The sequence below is a fragment of the Sinohyriopsis cumingii genome, chromosome 1 (genome assembly GCF_028554795.1).
Source record: "Sinohyriopsis cumingii isolate HCF-2022 chromosome 1, ASM2855479v2, whole genome shotgun sequence".
NCBI lineage: Eukaryota > Metazoa > Mollusca > Bivalvia > Unionida > Unionidae > Sinohyriopsis > Sinohyriopsis cumingii.
Window position 1 is genome coordinate 31983532 of NC_142961.1, and position 15911 is coordinate 31999442.

The 15911-nt window shown below is 36.9% G+C and overlaps 1 protein-coding gene across 1 annotated transcript in view; it reads right to left on the reverse strand.

The window, feature by feature from the left end:
* The window catches only part of LOC149806649 (nipped-B-like protein), a 183346-nt gene that overhangs the window by 27053 nt on the left and 140382 nt on the right, over positions 1-15911 (reverse strand). Inside the window, exons 41-45 of the mRNA XM_089956155.1 lie at positions 10862-10928; positions 10388-10442; positions 8376-8511; positions 8017-8124; positions 6322-6525 (exon numbers count right to left, since the gene is read on the reverse strand). Coding sequence (XP_089812281.1) covers positions 6322-6525; positions 8017-8124; positions 8376-8511; positions 10388-10442; positions 10862-10928 — 570 coding nt within the window. The remainder of the gene's footprint in view (positions 1-6321; positions 6526-8016; positions 8125-8375; positions 8512-10387; positions 10443-10861; positions 10929-15911) is intronic.

The window sequence follows — 15911 nt, forward strand, 5'->3', positions numbered from 1 at the left end:
CTCCACTAGCACACTTTTGCTAGATAGGCAATCAACACAACAAATGGCGTGATGAAAATATGGCAATGAGTTACTGAGCTAATCTGTTTATAAGGTGTCGGTGGATGGACAGATGGTTAAAAGTGTTTACTTATCGGGCCCCTGCATCTTGAGATTCACAGCTGTACACCTAGAAAACACAACATAGGTCAAGTTTTGAAGAAGAAAAAAAACAAAAAAACAACACGCAAGTCAGTTTGTAAATCAACCAGTTGTACTGAAAAGAGAATGTAATGCAAGTTAAGGTACATGCAAATTGTGGTAATGGTAGGTGGGACTCATCTTATCTATCTGATAAAAAAGGTGTAATAACACTAGCATCTATTGCTTGATTTTTTTTATTCATGTAGATACAGGTTAATTAGGCCTTGAGCTAGAGCCAACTGACATTGATGGATGATCAAGCAGGTGTCAAGTGTCACCTGTCACTTGTGTATGTCTGCAACAGTCAAAAAGGCCAACCATCAAATCAGGCTCTAACAGATTTGACTTTTACATTTGTCCAGTCACCCATGGCTAATAAGTTAGTATGCTGTGGGACTAGTAGAAATTTGCTTGTAGGTAGTCCATAAGGCTCTTGGAGATCAAAAGAAAGAAAAAAAATTACAACCTGGTCTGTCTAGTCATGGCAAAAAAAAAAAAAAAAAAAAAAAAAAAGTAAAAATAGCACAATTTGTAATTAAATTAGGTTCACATTGCAGGATATAACTATATTCCTGGTCTTCAACATATCTGACTTTGCACAAAATCTTGATTGTTTTGAGTCTTAATAGCAAGAACAAACTTTCAATTGCTATGAAGTATTGAAAATGGCTGTGTTCACAAGATAACACATATTTTGTATGTCGTGACTGTGATTACACAGATCTCCTAAATCTGAAAAATGGGAACAGAATTAAAATTTACCCTGATCAATGCCCAAATCCCACAGCATTTATCAGGTTAATTTATAACTCTAGACCCATTTTAAACATACCTCAGAATCCTGTGCTGCAATGCAAAATTTGCTGCCCAGGATGTACCTAGAAATTCCATGGTACTAGCCATTTTGGTACAAGAGAGATCAGTTGGGAATTAGTAATTTTTGAACCTACACTAGTCCCCTGGACTAGTGAACATATTCAGCAGACATGTTACAAAGATCATCTTTCCTCGATGTCAGGTGAGTTCAGCTTAAGTCCAGGTAAAAAAAACAAGAAGGGATTTATTTCTGCAAGGTTGTTTCAATCACCCATACCACTTTGTAAAACTGGAACCTGCCAGAAGGAAAGGAAAAACATAACAAGGTCAATAATTGGAATTTGGTTAGAGATGTGATCAAGACCTGACTTCTAAAGGTGTGGTTTACAGTCTTCCTCTCATAAGACTGAAACAGTTCAATCAATGTAAACAGCAAAAAGAGAGCGTCAGCTTTGCAACAATTACATTTGTCCAGAAGAGAGCCAAGGAGAATGAAATCTTGGACCAACCCCCCTCCAGCAGTTAAGTTTGAAACACTGAGGACCAAAGGTCCAAGTCCCAAAAAAATGTTACAATGGCATGCAAATCTAGTGTCATCTACATATCAAATAAAGTCCACAACTTTGTAAAATTCATAAAAGTTGAAAATCTAAGCCGTCAATAGTCTTCTACATGTTCCCATGGGGAATTTGATTAATTTACACTGAGTTCTTCAAAAGTTAATAAACAGAAACAAATTCATAAATATGGCAAACATGTAAACTTTAAATCAGAATATATTATAACTTCTGTCAAAATTCTGACAAACATAAACATCCAGCTTGATTGGTGTTTCTTTTATAACAGACCTCATACTAACTTTGGTTTCAATTCATGATGTACAATATGGATGTACACATGAACATGATTTACATTCTGTCCCATCAACAAAATATGATAGGGGCATGTGAGATCATTTTCTGAAGGACCATTGCAAGGTTCCTGCCACAAACTTATAAAGATTCCAGACAATTTCCAGACCAAATAATAAAAAAATCCAGACATAAAATGCCATATTATTTCAGCTTTGCTGACATCATTTATGAGCAAAAAGTTTTTTTTTTTAATGGGCTGCTTGTAGCTAAGCAGTTGCTAGAACTGGTTGTGGAGCCTATCAGGAGTGAGACACTCTGCAGGGAAAGCAGTAGTAATAAGGGGAGACAGTTGTGGGGAACTTGCTTTCATCAAAAATACTCAAATAATGTATATATTAAAACCTGATCTTGATCTTGGTGAAGCTATGATGAGTTTCAATGATTTCATATGGCTTTTAAGAGATGAAAGCCCCATGTTGGAAATATCAAATTCTTTCCTGCATAGCCAACATACAGCTTTCATCCCAATTTTAGAAGCCTAATCCAGGCTTTGAAGTCATCAGTTTCTTCCCACAATGGATTAAAAGCACAATGTCCAGGTATTCATTAAATAATAATATAAGGTCCACATAGAGATGAAAAAGATTAGTCCAAGAATGGCAAATCAATTCAAATCTAATGATTTAAATAGTGATTTCATTGATTAAATATAGTTTGAGTAATACACAGTGCATCCTTCTCTGGCCCATTGTTGGGACCCTCTTTGTCTACTAGGGTTTCTCTGCCCAAACATGATGTCATTGCAGGCAGTATATGTTAATAAGCTAGTAACTAAATTTAGATATGTTGTCAAGTTGATTCAACCAGATGACTGAGTTGGAACATGTGACCAAGCAATGTCAGTTGTTTGAGGCAGTCATACAGCAACTGGGATGTCTGTAGAGATGTGTGCTTTTCAGTGTTGATGCTGCATTTAACTGAAAATTATCTGCGGAAAGAATTTAACCTCCGTTTGATGACACGTGTTACTTTCCATCTTTTATCATATGTTTATTTAGAACACAATGGCTTCTCATATATCAAAACCTAATCGTTTGACTAGCATTCGCAATATAGAACATGACCAGCATGTCATCACTGACAAATCCAGAAAACTGGACTGCATCCAAACTGGTTAAACAGATAGGTGAAAAGAACATCAAGGTCTCAGTTTAAATTGGAAAGAAGCATCTCCTTCAAAATGTACAGAGATAATGTGAACCAGACAGGTGATTCTTCTTTGTATTCAAGAGCATCATCATGTGACTAAATGGGTGATTCATGTCTGTCTTCAACAGCATTGTCACGTGATCTGGAAACAGCTGATACACCACGTGATCTCAACGTCGGACCTGGCAGCTATCAAGCAACAGTTAGCCAAATTACAAGCATCTGTCGCTGCATTGATACAATCTTCTGTAATGACTACCATATCAATGCAAGGAGCAACAGCTTCACAATCTTCATGGAGTTTGGCTGCTGTGGATGCATGTCAATTGCATAGTGACTTCAATCTTCAATCGGCCCTTGCTAGGCGCAGGGATGACAACACGAGATTCTCCCAAACAATGCATTATGCTGTGCCTGTTGACAAACTCCTGCCAGTGGACATTGTACCCAGCAATATACGCAAGGACATAATCAATGGTAAGCACGTTAATCTTACCCTACTGCTGATACCTGTAATGGACTCATGCTCAGAGACTAAAATTATCGACCAGGGTGGCAACCAAATTGTAGTGAAAGGGAATGAACCACATTTGACCATCACACTATTTATTTCTGAATTTTGTTAAGGCCTTCTCTAAATACAAAAACATTCTCTGTCAGGTCTATCTATTTAGGAGGCCTGAATTAGACTCTTATGCTGACTTTATTGATGAACTGCATCAGAAATACAGTGGAACTAGTTTTTATGACTATCACGATGCTTTTTCTCTAAAAGGCTGCCCAGCACTTAATACAACACAATACTGTTGTAGAATGGTCTTCCCAGGATACTGACTTGTTTCAAGCTATTTTTTCTGGTAGGAAAACAGAGGTTTGCTTTCACTGCTCTCTATACTCAAGTGGCTTCTGTCCAGCTAACCTCACAATGAGTTTTTAATACTCAACAATCTAGAGAAATACATAGTATCTGAACTACAACTCAGCCAGTCATACTTCAATGGATCGGCATGGCCGTCCAGTAATTCTGTTCAATGGGAAACAAATATGCAACAATTTCAATGAGACCAATTGTAGCAAACCCAGGTGCAATTTATTACATATATGTAAATTGTGCAAGAATGACCACCCTCAAGCCAATTGTGATCAGAGAGCCAAGAATGAAAACCACATTAAAACTCTAAGTTATGCTAAAGAAAATAATAAGGACTGACTCTATTCTGTTCCTGGTGTGGCACAAGATAAGATACAAGGAAATTTCGCTCCTTCTATGCCTACAACTGCCACTACCCCTATTAATGTTGGCCTGCTTCTTCACGAGCTCCGCGCTAATCCTGATAGGGATTTTGTAGCAGATTTAATAGTTTGCATGACAGTTTTCATACTGGCATTCGGATTGAACCTTCAGCTCCCTTTGAATGTAAAAAACCCTTATTGTCTGTGAGATCCCAGTCACACATAATGCAAACTATTTTAGAACAGGAGAAACTGAAGGGATTTCTGATAGGATCTTTTGATTCTTCCTTTTACCCCACTTGCCTGGTAAATCCTATAAGCATAATTGTAGGTAAATACTCCAGAAAAAAGGACTGACTGTTGATCTCTCAGCCCCGCATAATAATCAAGAACACTCAAGCCTTAATAGTTTGATTAATGAGCATGAATTTTTCCTTAAATTATGTCAAAGTTGATGATGCCATAAAGACAATTAGAAAGGAAGGTACAGGGGTGTGGTTATGTAAATTTGACATTTGCGATCCCCATCCACCCTAGTCTGTGACCCTATCATAGCATTAAATGGAACAATCAGTATTATTTCTATGTACATCTAGTGTTTGGTTCTCGGACTTCAGCAAAGATTTTCACCAAACAGTCGGAAGCTATAAGATGGATTGCAGTGAATAATTATGGAATTGACAATCTGCTCTACTTGTTGGATGACTTACAGTATGGTGAATTAAATCCAAAACTGTCCCAGAAGTTCTATCAAAAGTCTAAATGTATAGAGTTCCAAATTAATTTCAGTGGTGTTCCAAATAAATTCCAATATTTAATGTACTGATGTACCAATAGCCTTGATGTGCTAATGTGCCAAGTCTTGATATATCACAAAGATATAATCCAAAATGAATAAATTCACAATAATTCCAAAATAATGATTTAGTCCAGAAGTATTAATGAGCACTATGTAATTCCAGTTAATAATTTAAATAAATAAATCCTCCCAAAGCAAAATGTGAACACAACAATGAGAATGATGCCATGATGTTATGGTAGAAATTAGTAATTCTGAAGTAAACAACATTACTATAAAGATCTAAAACACGATAGAAGTACCAGGATGAGGGTCAACTTACTTTCTAGAAAACTCTAAGTTGTTAACAAGATAAGAAATTTTCAAGTTAAAAACTAATGTCCAAAAGTCAGATACAGGTAAACATGTTAACCTTAATAAATCTACTTCCAATATCTACTGCAAATAATGATCAAATAATAATGACCTGAATATTCAATCTATAATCACGGAGAAATACTAGCTATGTATTATGCATGTTATTTACAAAATCAATGTCACTAGTGAGGTAGGCCCTTAACTCAATTACTGACCAGGGTCAATAACATAATACATAACACATAATCATGGAGAAAAAGCCAACACACACTACAAATTAAATATACATAGCACAAGTGAGAGAAAACAAATTTTAAATGTTTAAGTACTTGTGCTGTCATCTGAATCAATAATTTCTGATACAAAAGAAACCATCTTCTGTCAACTGCATCAATTAAACTCAGATAAAAAAGAAACCATCTTTATTTTCAAACTTTCACCTGTAACAAAACTAAAAAATCTAAAAAAGCTAGGTTTCATTGTAGAATAAAATGCACCACATTTTGAACTTTTTAGGGTACCTCTTTACCATTATGTTGAGTTTCTGGCAAGGTGGGTTAGACAATAAATAAATAATTTGTTAGTAAATTAAAGAAATCTTTCCAGACAAAATGTAGCTTCCCCACTGTGATAATTAGATCTGAGGGAAAAAAAACATATAAACCTTTGCTTTCCATATCTGATTCATACAAGAATAAGTTAGCTCTTAATAAATCTACTTCCAATATCTACTTCAAAACTCTGAATTTAATAATAATAACAATAATAATATTAATAATAAAAAATTTATTACTACTTTCACAACTTCAACAACAACTATTACAGCAGAAGCTAAAAGGAATTAGTTTTGGAAATAAACTTTCGACTTACTGCAGTGTCATCAAAGAGATTGAGGAGTGATGTGAGGATGGCTCTGCGATGTGACCGATTGGTCCTTAAGACAGTATACAGATATGCATTGACACTGACAATGTTATCCTCTATGGCCCGCAATCCTCGAATAATGGAACCTTCCTCATTGGCAAGTAGTTCTTGAAGTTTATAAGACATTTTGATTCCTTGCAAGGCTTTCATCTGGAAAATGATGAAAATGAAAACTATGCAGTAGATGAAAATCCTTAATCAAATTTTATCTTGTCCTCATGTATCCCAATGTTCTTCAGTGTTGCCCACCCAAAAATAATAAAAAACAGTAGTCCCTTGAAGGGAAAGACACTTTACTGGGTGAAAAAGATATCCAGGAATCCAATATAATGATTCTTCCTTTCAACTGTCAAGTGTTGAAATTATCTCAGATATTTTTCTGCAATTATAAAAATGTCAAATTAGCTGCTGTGATACAGATATTAGATGTCAGCATGACACCATTTTCATTTAGGACACGGTAGATATTAGAAGTATTTTGGTGAAAAATCTATTTCATATCTTCATCCATTTTGGAGGAGTAGTGACAAAAAAGATTTTTAAGACAGGTGTTTCAGCAGCCATATTGTATTTCAAAATGGCACTGTTTTCATTTAAGGTATCATAAGAAGACTATTGGTGAAAATCCCTGGCTGATATAGTTATCCATTTTGAAAAGAAGAGATAACAATATTTTACATATAAGATTTTCCATTCTGGAGTAGCAACAAGAAGTGGCTGCCATATCAGACATCTGACTGGCACCATTTTTATTTAAGATCAACTTGACATCATAGGAAATCTTCTGGTAAACCCCATGTCAATAGGACTTTCTGTTCAAGTTGAGTTGTGATAGCAGAATTTTAAAATGGATGCCATGGTGGCCATATTTAATGTCAGATCACTACCATTTTAATTAGGAACAGCTAGATATCATAAGAAGTCTTTTAGTGCAAACTCCATGTTTATATGAGCATCAATTCAGAAGGAATAGCAATAACAAAATTTTTCAAATGGCTGCCATGGTGGTAATATTGGACAACAGATTGGAACCATTTTCATTCAGGACTAACAAGACATCACAAGACAACTTTGAGAAAAACACTATTCTGACATGATCTTCCATTCAGAAGATGTAGTGATAATAAGTTTTTCAAGATGGCCACAGTGGCAGACATATTGGATGTCCAAGCAGCACCATTTTCATTTAGGAAAAACTAGACAATGTGATGGATGTGTGTGCAAAGTTTCAAGGCATTCCTCCAATTGGTTTAACAGAAGTAGCAATAATAAACTTGTGCTAAAGGATGGATGGACAACAGATGGATAACAGACCATCCCATAAGCTCATTTGGTCTATGACCAACAGAGCAATCAAAATAAAACCTACAAATGTGCCGTATTAAAAATAGAAGGCAACAAGGACTTTGTACATGTTTATAGTAAATCTTAGCCTGATGGTGCAACCATTGCTGGACACTTCTATGATTCAAAGATTTACCCTTGTGATGTTATACAGTGATTCCAATTTTGTCATCCATTAATGCTCTTATTCTATAACAGTGTTGTAAAGTTTTGCCATAAAAATAGTGAATACCCTGCAAGCTTCAGTGAAAGGCTATCAAAGCATGGCTATAAAATGTAATAAAACTAAAGACTTACATGAATGAAACCTGGATATTTCTTTTCAATCTCCTGTAGTTGCTGGTCGGCCTTGACTCGAATAGCTGCCTCTGTATCTGATCCCATACCAATGAGATATGGTACACACTAAAAGAAATAACAATCATTAATACCTTTTATGGGTAAGACCAAAAAATATCCTGGGCAAAAAACAGATGTTATAAAATATGTATACTTAAACTGGTACTTTGCAGAACAAAATTTAAAACTGAGATAATGGAATCATTACTGAGAAACCTGCAAGATTGTTGACCTCAGACAAACAACTCATTAATCCAAGGTATCAGCCAGTATATTTAGAATTGTTGATAATTATCAATCATTATGATCCAACTGACCTGTACAGGGTGTATTAAGCCCTGCCTAAGAACAAGCTGTATCACATTGAGAGCTTGTAAGCGCATCTGGGTTTGAGATGAGAAGAATGCGTCCAGAACCTCCTTCAGATACACCTGCATGATTGTACTAGCCATTCTGCAATGGAAAAACTAGTTAGAACTATTTAAGTACAAACCCAATTACATGGCTCGAAAACATCCATTTTTAGAACAGATCAGTAAATTTTAAGATCAAATGTAAGAACATAGCAATATTTTCACACAAGCAGCATAGGGGATAAAAAATTTCTGTCCATTAATGAGTTCAGGACCCATTCATGGAATTAAAGAATCAAGATATGTAAAGTTGACCTCAAATAATAATAATAATAATAATAATAATAATAATATTTTCTATTTTTCTTCTTATTAATATTGTTAAGGGTTTTATGTAACAGTCTTGCCTCTCTCAACATTTGTCTTGCACCTCTCTGCTGATTACTACAAGTGAATCGCATTTTTCATGTCCAGTAAATGTACAAAGTTATAGCCTGAAGGCAAGTCCTTACAAGGTAGTCAGAGACCCTGCTTTCAATGCTCTTTGCATAGAAGACTTAGCCATATCATGCCAAGAAAACATATATTGTTATAGGATGGGAATCTAAATGGTTTCCAAGTTAGGACAAGAGGGGAAAAGGAAAGGTGAGGACAGATTTGAGACCTATGCTGACTTCATGAATTAATATCCCTTTAAATACACAATTTTTATGTAGTCTACAGGTGATACTATGAATAGTTTCTGAGTTATGACTAAAGGATCAGTCCTCCGGGATTGGGGAGAGACCCAGGGGCTAATGCTGGTTGCAGAAATCACTTAGGCATTTATTGTTATGAAGGATATATATATATATATATATATATATATATATATAGAGAGAGAGAGAGAGAGAGAGAGAGAGACAGAGAGGGGATCTCAAAGGTTTCAAAGTTAAAATGTGGGATAGGTCCCACGGGTAAGTACAGATTCAGGGGCACAAACAAAGACAAATGTTGGTTTAGAACAAAATGTGCATCCAATTCTGGGGCCCCGAGTGGCCAAGTGGTCTAAAGCGCTTTCCGTTACAGATCACTGCCATCTCACCTCTGTCTGCGTGGGTTCGAGTCCAGGATTCGGCCAATGTGGGTATGTGAGAAAGCTTGCCAGTAGCTTCTCGTGGGTCGGTGGTTCTTCTTGGGGTTTTCCCAGGTTCTTCCTCCACCATTAATACTGGCCGCCATGCATAGCCTATCGTGTGCTGAAAAATGGCGTTAAACCCCACAACAACAACGACAACAGCATTCAATTCTCTAAAAATATGCAGAAATTAAGGAAGTTACCTTTAACTAATGGTGGGATTCACACAAAAAATCAACCGCCACCTCAAACATTAAGTGTAGCAAGTTTCATCATATTCATACCAGTAGTTTTCTCCTAAAAATGTATGACAATAGTAACAGTAACAGTTATCTTTATAATGGATGTTCTTTACTGATTGATGAGGAAAAAAAACAGGTTTAAAAAATAAAACAAATATAGAATTCATTAATAATTAATACAAAGATTATTCAATTTTGTTTGTACTCCCCTGCTTTTATTCCATTTAAGAATACCCTCAACCCTGAAAATATGTTCAGCAGTGACATGTGCACAGCAACTCAGAACACAAGTCAATCTGAAAAGTTTTTAATCTCCATTTGTTGTTTTAAGTGATATGAATTGTCATATAAAACAGTTTAATGCCATTTATTTTTTGGGCAATCACTACTGCAAACATGACTTAGTTTAAGCAGATATTACATTTGATGTAACCTTAGAATTTACCCTTAAACATAACAGTCAAAAAGTGAGGAATATGGAGGAAAGAGATTTTTTCATCTCTGCTGACAAGTAATAAACAGTATTTGCAGATGCAGAGTGCTGACTCCCAAACGGCCTTTGCCATTTCCATGGTATAATGATAGGACTTTACTTAAGTAATGTAAACATAACTTACCCTGATTGCACATCCCCCATTTCTTTCAGATCTTCTGCTTTGGCATGTTTTTTCCCTGAAATGAGAACACAGATTTATTTCCAAATTATTCATTTCCGGATCCTCAAAACTGAAGTTATTTTCCAGCATCATACCCATTAGAATGCCAAAAGATGCTAGAGGCCCAAATATTAGGTTCAAGTGTTCTGGTAGTTGCAAGTTTTTGTGATAGTAAACAAAATGCTGAGACTGATCGAGTGATTTGCATGATGCAGAAATTTTCAAGAATGATGTTAGCAAAAGAAGCTTTAGTTTTCATGCATCTTTTTGTTAAAAAACGTTGCCATAGAAATGCTGATGAAAAAAGGTCTTCCACTACTTCAGAAACCAAAATATGATATGTATGTGTACAAGTTATGCATCCTTACAAATATGAGAGAGAGAGAGAGAGAGAGAGAGAGAGAGAGAGAGAGAGGGAGAGAGAGGGAGATTTACATTCTGCATCTGCCTTTGCCATCCTATTTTCCTCTTCAACCAGATAGTTCTGTAAATTTTTCAATGTCTGAAAATACCAGATTTTTTTGACAATTTAGCAATATTATTCAAAACTATAAAATGTGAGCTTTACCACTCACATTTCCCAAACAAAGGTGTAATGTAACTTACTTCTTAACAGTAGAAATTAAAAGCATGCCTGTTTTGCCTACATTGTTGTTCATGTGAGAACTTTCTCAGTTCAGACTTGATTTAAAAGTTCTACAAGTACCAAGCTGACATTTTAAAACAGAATCCAATCTCTTTTACAGCAAATAGAAAAACAACTATTGAACAAATGTTTATGAGCTTTCTGATAAATTTATCAATGAAGTACAATCAAAAGATTACGGGAAATTGGCACTGTCCACACCGTCACTTTTCCTGTCAAACTGATTTGGAATATCTCAGGTTGGGGTGGGTCTGGCATTAAATCACCACTGTTTTCATTTCACCAAACTGTACAAAGTATACAGTATTCAGTAGTGAGTAATTATTCTCTGCAATGTCTCTTTGCCATAACAATTCACCATATGCATATGGTTTTCATCAGACTATCTACCCTGTGCAGATGTTATACATTTGTTCCATGACTTAGGAATAACAAAAATAAAACTATAAAGGATCAAAGAACATAAATCAACTGAAAAGTTTAAGTTTCTAACAGAAAATGTTTACCATGCTAGTAAAAGTTTTATGGGAAACTGAACTTGTAACACTTTAAGCAGAAAAAGTGTTACCTTTCTGAGGAAATTATATCATTTTAATTAAGTTTTCAGCAATATTTTCATCTTACCAAAGAAAGCAAATATTTAAGCAAATTATGTTCCTCTGAGAATACTCCAATCACATTAGTTACGAATATTAGCCTGCTATCTCACAAATCGAGCCCTACTAAAAGACGAATGTTGTCTTATCCTGTCAGTTTCAATAGACAAAAGGCAGTAACTCTTGCCCTTGGCACTGCCAGGTGTCCCTAGTTTTTAGCCGAGTGAGATGCTAATGAGGATGCTAACATGGTTGGGTGGTTGGGATGGTTTCAAGTAATGTGATAAGGTGAGTATTCTCGAAGAACCATAATTTACTTAAAAATTAGCTTTCCCCTTCAAATTCGTTCCTCAATAACATTACGTTAGGAGAATAAATAGTAGGAGGAGGGGATGTTGAACATCCAACTTCAGCCTTGGGTATCCTTTTGGGGAAAACTAGCTGGATTCCCCATATAAACGACAATGTGTCATCCAAACTATATTAGCAACACAGCCTGAGGACGCTTGACCTGTGGCTCTTATTGCAGAGATGGCTTGAATCTCATTACCTGTAATCGGCACAAAGTGACTCTGGTCTTGTGAGGCCTTAGAGTGTGCAATTTAAAACCCACTATAGCCATGAAGCAAGGGCTTGAGGGGTCACATCCTGTTTCCAGCTTTCATTGGAGGAAGTGGCGTTTGCATGTGCTATGACTTGCCTCTTTGTGTTTCACGTAGTGCTTGAGAGCACAACCATATCTTGCATGGCTGCTGCTCTTGACCTGTCTAAAAAGAGAGGGAGTGAAATAGGACTCTTTGGTTACCGATAGATCGTAACCTCTTTTAGGATAAAAAGCCTGGTTGTGTCAAGAGGATGACTGAACCATCTGATCTTAAGATAATTTGAGTCAACGAAAAGGACACCTTGAATGTGGAGGCTAAAGTTGTCAGGAAACATGTCTTGTATGATAGAAACTTTAGCAATGTGTGAGCTAGAGGCTTGAATGTACTAGAATTAAGCCACATTAAAACACAGGACAGGTTCCATTTGTGAAAAAAAGTGCTGGATTTTGGTTGATTAAGATCGAAATTGGCTAAATTATCTGCAAGGTCTTTACCATGCCCAACGTCATGTCTGCCATGATGCTGGAATGTGCCTGATATATTTGAGTGGTAACCTTTGATGGGGGTCAGCTGTCTCTCCTTAAAGAGCTAGAGAAATAAGTTGGCCATTTGCGGGATTGAAGTACTTAAAGGGATGATGTTATTAGTCTGGCACTAGTCCCTGAAAACACGCCATTTTCCAGTGTAAGCCTTCAGAGTGGCAGACCTTTCTTCCATCACGATTCTCTCCATAATGGAAGGTTTAAATTGTTTGTATCACAATGATGTCCAGCTAAGAGCCAAACATGCAGAACAAGATGATACAGACAGGAATGGAACACCCACAACCATAGTTACTTGAGGAGATTCGGGTTGGCTAAGATCTTCCTGGGCAGATCTATCACTAGATCGAGCAGATTAGTGAACTTGTACCATCTGAGAGGAACTACCAGAATCATCTTGTAATTCTGACAACTTCTGGATTATTTCTAGCATCAGAACCGTGTGAGGGTATGCAAAGGTGCACAACCCTGCCCAACTGATCGACAGTGCATACAAAGCCCAAGCTTCTGGGCCTGGAATGGGTGAGACAAAGTTGCCTAACTTTGATTCTATCTTGTCATCATCGGACATCCCAAAATGCACACATTCGAGAGAAGACAGACTGATTGAGAGACCATTTGGTGTGATTGACTTGACCTCTTCTAGATAATGTCGGTCCAGAGATTGAGTCTTCCAGGAATGTGCCTGATTTGTTCATTGATATGGAGACTGATGCACCAATGTAGAAACTGCCAAGGTGGGGTGATTTGGTGCACTCACCCATTTGAAATAGGAGCTGTCAGACATAATGAGAAACATTTTACCTAAGAGTAGATCTTCCCAGATGTGAAAGGTTTTGATGTCATTCTTCATTTCGAGGATGCTGATGCGCAAAAGCCACTCTCCTGGCTCAAATGCACTGCTGACAGTAGTGAAGTCTGGCAGCAAGCGGGTACCCCAACTGCATGCACTGGCATTGGCGCATACCATGATTTTCGCTTGGGACTTCTCCGGTGAGATTACCAAGGTCAGCCAACCTGGGTTGCTCCACTGATGTAGGATTGACCGAATCTCATGAGTGATCATGATTGTTAGATTGAGGGGATTTGAAAATGGGCACTTCTGTGCAAACAATGTCAGCTGTAACTATGCATAAAAAGACAGCTGAGTGGGATTGTCTGTTTCTTCCCGCCTCTTAACAATCGCCTCCTATGCTGGTTAGGCATTGGGTTGGTATTGGTATTGGTGGATATTTGATTGAGGAAATCCTGTCCTGGGGCCTCTAAGCATCCCTTCACACTAGCGGAGGCTCACAGTGTCAAAACACTTGTGTGAGGGTAGCAGCAAGTTGGAGGGGCAGTTCCTGAGCTGCCTGTCCCCGAACTTCGTGAATTCGTTCTCCAAAAAGTAACAGAAACCCAAATAGGGTCATCCATTAACCAAGAGTATGGTACAGTTAAAGCAACGCTGACTTCGTAAATTGGCCGAAGCTGTCAAGCACTGGCCATAGCATAGTAAGCTGCTCATTTCAGGACCAGAGCGATCCTGGCCATTGTATCCCAGGCATGGCTATTGTTGGACTGTTTGGCAAGCTGGAAGATTACCAATGAGACCAAATGTAACATAAAGGATGTCACCATGATGTTCCAAACCAGCTTAGACATGTCATGGAACATGTTCTTATCCACTCTGTAGAACAATGCAGCCAACATGTGAATGGCTGCCAAAGCCGGAAGGTCCATACTGACAGCATTGGAGAGCATCTGATACCAGAAAGAGGAGAAAGTCGCTGAACCTGACTTTCCAAGAACATGTTAGAATCTGACCCAAAAGCCAATTGTTAATCTCTTTTTCGATTTAAGAAGCAGTTGGAGAGACAGCATCTCTTCCTCCTCCTTGACTTTGTAATCCTGGGTAGCAGTAGGGGGAGGAAGTCATTTAGACATGGCCAACACCCAATAGATTTCCTCAATGGTGGTTTGAAAGCTGAATTCAGTCAGCTCCATAGTTGGATCCAATAACATGGGTTTGTCAGTGTCTCATCACACTCAATGTGTATACATGTCAATACACACACCCTCCCCCCGAGAAGTATAAGCGTAATTATTGCTATTATAAGTGGCATACAAATGTAATTTGGGAGTAAAAAGTGTTATCTACATGCCTGAATTACAGCACATATTAATAAGATACATTTTTACTACTAACTTGGTTCTACAGCTGGTCAAAATTCTAAAGGGCAAAATCCATATGGATTAGAACCAGAATATAAGCACAAAATATATACGGAAAAGCACTCATTAACTATTCTATGTGTAAATTTGGCTGAATGATCAAGAACTGGAAATCTGCACTGAGAACACGTTCTCAGATTGCTGTATTACATTAATCTTGTATACTTTTAAATTTTGTAAGGCAGTGTTGATTTGTTGTTTTTTCTGATTTGTCATGTTTTGAAGTTTGAAAAGATCCATCTGTTCTAACCCTTTCTGTCATATAAATCAACAACTCGCACCATAGGCATTTCACTTAACATCTGGTGTCAATTTCTTTAAAAGTACAGACTGGTTAGCAACATCCCTAGCTTACCAATAAAATCTGTGAGGAACAGTTCACATAAGAAGAAATCTGCTTGTTTTCTTGGAAATGGGTCATATAGAGTTGCTATAAATAACAAATAAGGAAAGTACTTTTAAGCTAATCACAAACAGCAGAAACCTTTTTAAGAAAAATCTTATAGCAGTGGAATTAAAAACAAGTAACAAAAATGACAAAAAGAGCCATTAATTCTTTATTTTTATTTTATTTTTAAATGTACCAAAAAGACATAATCAATATAGTCTAGCACAATGTGTAATCAGGGAAAAAAAAGGTTTAATGATTGCTCCAAAAGTGTAATGGTTGTCATATATGACTGAGTTGGGGTCTTAAAAGACTAAGTCCTGAAAGGACACAAAGTCACTCAAAATTGGCAGAAATCGTAAAATGATGCACACAACCTGCAGTAGATCGATAAATCTGCACAATGAATCCAAAAGGAACATTGGACGAATCCATAGGAACACAAAAATGGCTGAATTGTCTTAGGATGAACTGTACAATGTGTGCTCTGTACA